At 37.1% G+C, this 3,773-nt stretch overlaps 1 protein-coding gene across 1 annotated transcript in view; it reads right to left on the reverse strand.

Moving 5' to 3' along the window:
- The window catches only part of LOC107594852 (centrosomal protein C10orf90 homolog), a 42,299-nt gene that overhangs the window by 20,963 nt on the left and 17,563 nt on the right, over positions 1-3,773 (reverse strand). The window contains exons 4-5 of the mRNA XM_016285060.1: positions 3,087-3,150; positions 2,674-2,773 (exon numbers count right to left, since the gene is read on the reverse strand). Coding sequence (XP_016140546.1) covers positions 2,674-2,773; positions 3,087-3,150 — 164 coding nt within the window. The remainder of the gene's footprint in view (positions 1-2,673; positions 2,774-3,086; positions 3,151-3,773) is intronic.

A 3,773-nucleotide genomic window follows, 5' to 3' on the forward strand; every position in this document is an offset into this window, starting at 1 on the left:
AATGTTGCTTGGTTGGAACAGCAGCTATGTTAATTATGTCTCTATTTGTTTCTCTGTTTTTGCCACGGGATGTAACTTGGATTTATACAAGCTTCAGTCTGGATCCAGAACACCTGAGAAGAGATGATGCCAACCCCTCAGAGGACCTCAGATGATGCCAACCCTGAAACAACATACAGAACTACCACATTTTGCTATAAGTTTGATTGCATCATATAATAATTGCTGTTAATAGTGTTCATCGTCTGTTTGATTACGTCTTTAATTGATTTTTCCGTACATTTCTGCCATATGTACATTAACTGACAGTCACCACTGATAAGCTACCACTAAATATTGTAGAAACTTAATTTGCTGTAAAGTTGCTTTGCAACGATTTGTATCGTGAAAAGCGCTATACAAATAAACTTGAATTGAATTGAATTGAATTGAATTAAGTGGGTTTTCACAAGGGCCCGACAAGATAAATGTAATGCTCATGTTGTATATTATCATTTCCAATCTGCTGTGAAGCACAGTTGGATCTCTGCATGAATGCCCCTCATGAGCCTCTATATATCGTTTGACACCTCAGTACGGAGGTAAAAGTTCAGCAAGGTGAGATCAGACAGTCTGCCAGCACATAGCACCTGCTGTTTCTAACCAGAGGGAAGGTTTTCACAGAGCAGCACAAGTTTCATCTCTGCTGATACACTTGGGCTGACAGTTGTGACAGAACGCATTAGGAGACAAAAGCCTCAGGTGTGTCTGTCCTTACGGTGGTCATTAAAGGTCAGTCTGGAGGATCACTTTAGAGTGTTCACTGTTACAGCATCAGCACAAAGCAACAGAGCTATTCGGTCATGACGTCAATTTATAGGTCAGTCCGGAAAAGCTAAGGTTGTGTGCTAAACGCTGTGTTTTCCTTCATGAAAAGCCACTTTCACATTTTGTTAAAAAATTATGCGCTGTCATATACAACAAACAGGAATTTTGAATTCTAGGTTTTCTTTAAAAAAGGTAAGTCACTAGCAAATTGCTACATAAGGGCTATAGTCAAGCACATACTGTAACTCATATCCTAGATTAGTGGTTCTCAACCAGGGGGTCCAGTGCCCACGAGGAGGGCCTCAGCAAACTTCCAAGGGGGCCCACAAAATGACTGAAGTAGTTAAATTAATAAATCATTTATATATTAAAATAATATAACTCTAAATGAAAATGCAAAAACCACATCAAATTAAGATGTAGAGGAAATTTTTTTCCCTTCAAACAACAGAGGGCCTTTGAGCACCACTGTCCTTGATAACAGATAGAAAGCTGAGCTTTTAAAGAACACATTTTATTTATAGCCAGTCCCCTCTTTCGCTCTCCCACTTCACTTCTTGAATATTCTCCAACTTTTCAGTCTTCATAAAAGACAAAAAACAAACCCTTTTTTTAAATTAAATTTGAATTTACTCGAATAGACTCATTAGACATTCCAGAGGGAACTCACTGCTGGAAAAGGCTAATTCTCTTCTAGGCTTAAGGACTACAAACATCTCTCAGAGTCTTGGTTAAAACTCTGAATCTAATTTAATTGTGACTATTAAACCAGGCAATCTTTAATTGAATTCTCCTTTTAATTACATTCTACTAACTTAACTACATTATCTGGGTCCTGAAAAAAAGACACTATCATATTTTACTGTTCTGCTCTATATTCAGCTAAGAAGCATGTCTGTGTAAAGTTTCATTTTGCTTAATTCTGGCTGCTTTTTTCACAGCCTCAAATGGATTCCACAATAATTCTCCAATCAACAGCTGTGCTTTTTACCATGCTTAATCAAGCTTAAAGGACAAAAGTGTTTACAGCTGTAACCTCTGCTCCCATGCTCCCTGTAACATGAACTGGCCAAATTTGGATTATATCACAGTTATTTGATGAAACCACAATATGTGACCTGGCTCATTCTCTGCACACATCAGTATACCTCTAATTCCCTTTTATGAAACAAAATGCAAAACATTATAGTGCCTCGGGACTATAACCTGCCTGCTACATGGCAGTAATGGATTTGTTTTAGTAAAATGGAATAGGCGTTTCAACATAGGCGTAACAAATAACACATAATCAGATCTTAGGATATTTTTAAAAAATAAAAAAATAAATATAATCTGTAATACTTTACAATAAGGTCTTATTTGTTAGCATTAGTTAAGGCATTAGCAAACACAAACAAAATGCAATGTAATACATTTTCATGTATATTATATTTATTCATCTTTGATCATGTTAGTTAATAAAAATATAATTATTTGTTGCTTGTTCATGTTCACAGTACATTAATGTTAACATTTTGACCTTTTTTAATGTATTAGAAAATAATGATAGATTAATATATTCTGTAAAAGTATTTTTTATTGTAAGTTCATGTTACCTGATGTAGTTTCTGTATCTACTGTTAACAAATAAAATTATTGTAAAGTGTCAGCAAAAAAATCTTATTTCTCTTCTGCTCTAGCTTGTGTACTAATCTACCATATACTGTATATTAAACTTGGCATTGTACATTATGAATATTGTTGGCTTTTATGACAGATTAACAGAAGCTAAACAAATACAAGTAAAACTGTGAATATGTTTTTAATGGTGAAACTCATTAAAATCTATAAGCCTTAAAAAAAGCAGAGTGAGATTTAAAGCTTAACCTTTTTGAACACCTCTACCCTCAGTCTGTTGGTTTCCAAAACTAGCCTCTTCCTCTCCTCCTCCTTCTTTTTGGTTACCTCAGGGAGTTTGTTGTAAATCCTGCAAGCACAGACTGAGGATGATGAATGCATAATGACATGATGAAAAGTGAGTTGAGGTGCAAGAAGGAAGTGATTCATCTACTTTTCATCCAAACAGACAAACACACATGGAAATATCAAGATATACTGTCCATATATGATACTGACATATATGTCCATATATGCTTTTATCCACTATACTTCATGATCTGGTGGCTTTTATTCAAGCAGAGAGATAAGCAAACACTGTCCTTTTCAGAAAGGGATCATATTGTGCATGATTAGCACTGTTGCATGTGTGATATTATGAGTGTGTGTACACAAAAACTCACCGCCTGGATCTCCATTGCATCTCCTTGCCTGAGATGGCTCTGTCCCTGGGTTTGAAAAGGTTATCTACAAAACACACATACAACAGGGGAATAAAAAATAAAAGTGAAATGGAAAGGTTGTTACAAAGCTTAATATTTAAAGGGGTCATATGATGCAATTTAAATTTTTCCTTTCTCTTTGGAGTGTTACAAGCTCTTGGTGCATAAAGAAGATCTGTAAAGTTGCAAAGACTAAAGTCTCAAATCCAAAGAGATATTCTTTATAAAAGTTCAGAGTCAGCCACACCTACCTAAAACGGCTCGTTCTAACACGCCCCCACATATCTACCTCACTATGTGTGAAGATTTGCGTAACGCCACCCAAATGTTCACGCAAAGAAAGAAGGCATAACTTTTATTCTCACTGTAGTATTTTTGACGCTGCAGCCATGTAGTGAAGACGCTGTGTGTTTCGTTGTGAAAGCGAAACTACTTTGTTTGGTCTTCCAAAAGAGGACGATATCCGCTTCGTCATGCCTAGAGCTGATCCGTGCTGGTCGCTGAGGAAATACATCAACTTTACAGTCCAGCCCGGGGTCCGTCACATGTGGTTGCCGCTCATTCGTCGCATCCGCCGGGCGCGCCGTTCTTGACGCCACCGTCTCAGCTCACTCCATCCCGGCCTCAGCTCACGCTAAGCCGGGGCTT

The sequence above is a fragment of the Sinocyclocheilus grahami genome, unplaced genomic scaffold, assembly GCF_001515645.1.
Source record: "Sinocyclocheilus grahami isolate Dianchi unplaced genomic scaffold, SAMN03320097.WGS_v1.1 scaffold191.1, whole genome shotgun sequence".
Lineage (NCBI taxonomy): Eukaryota > Metazoa > Chordata > Actinopteri > Cypriniformes > Cyprinidae > Sinocyclocheilus > Sinocyclocheilus grahami.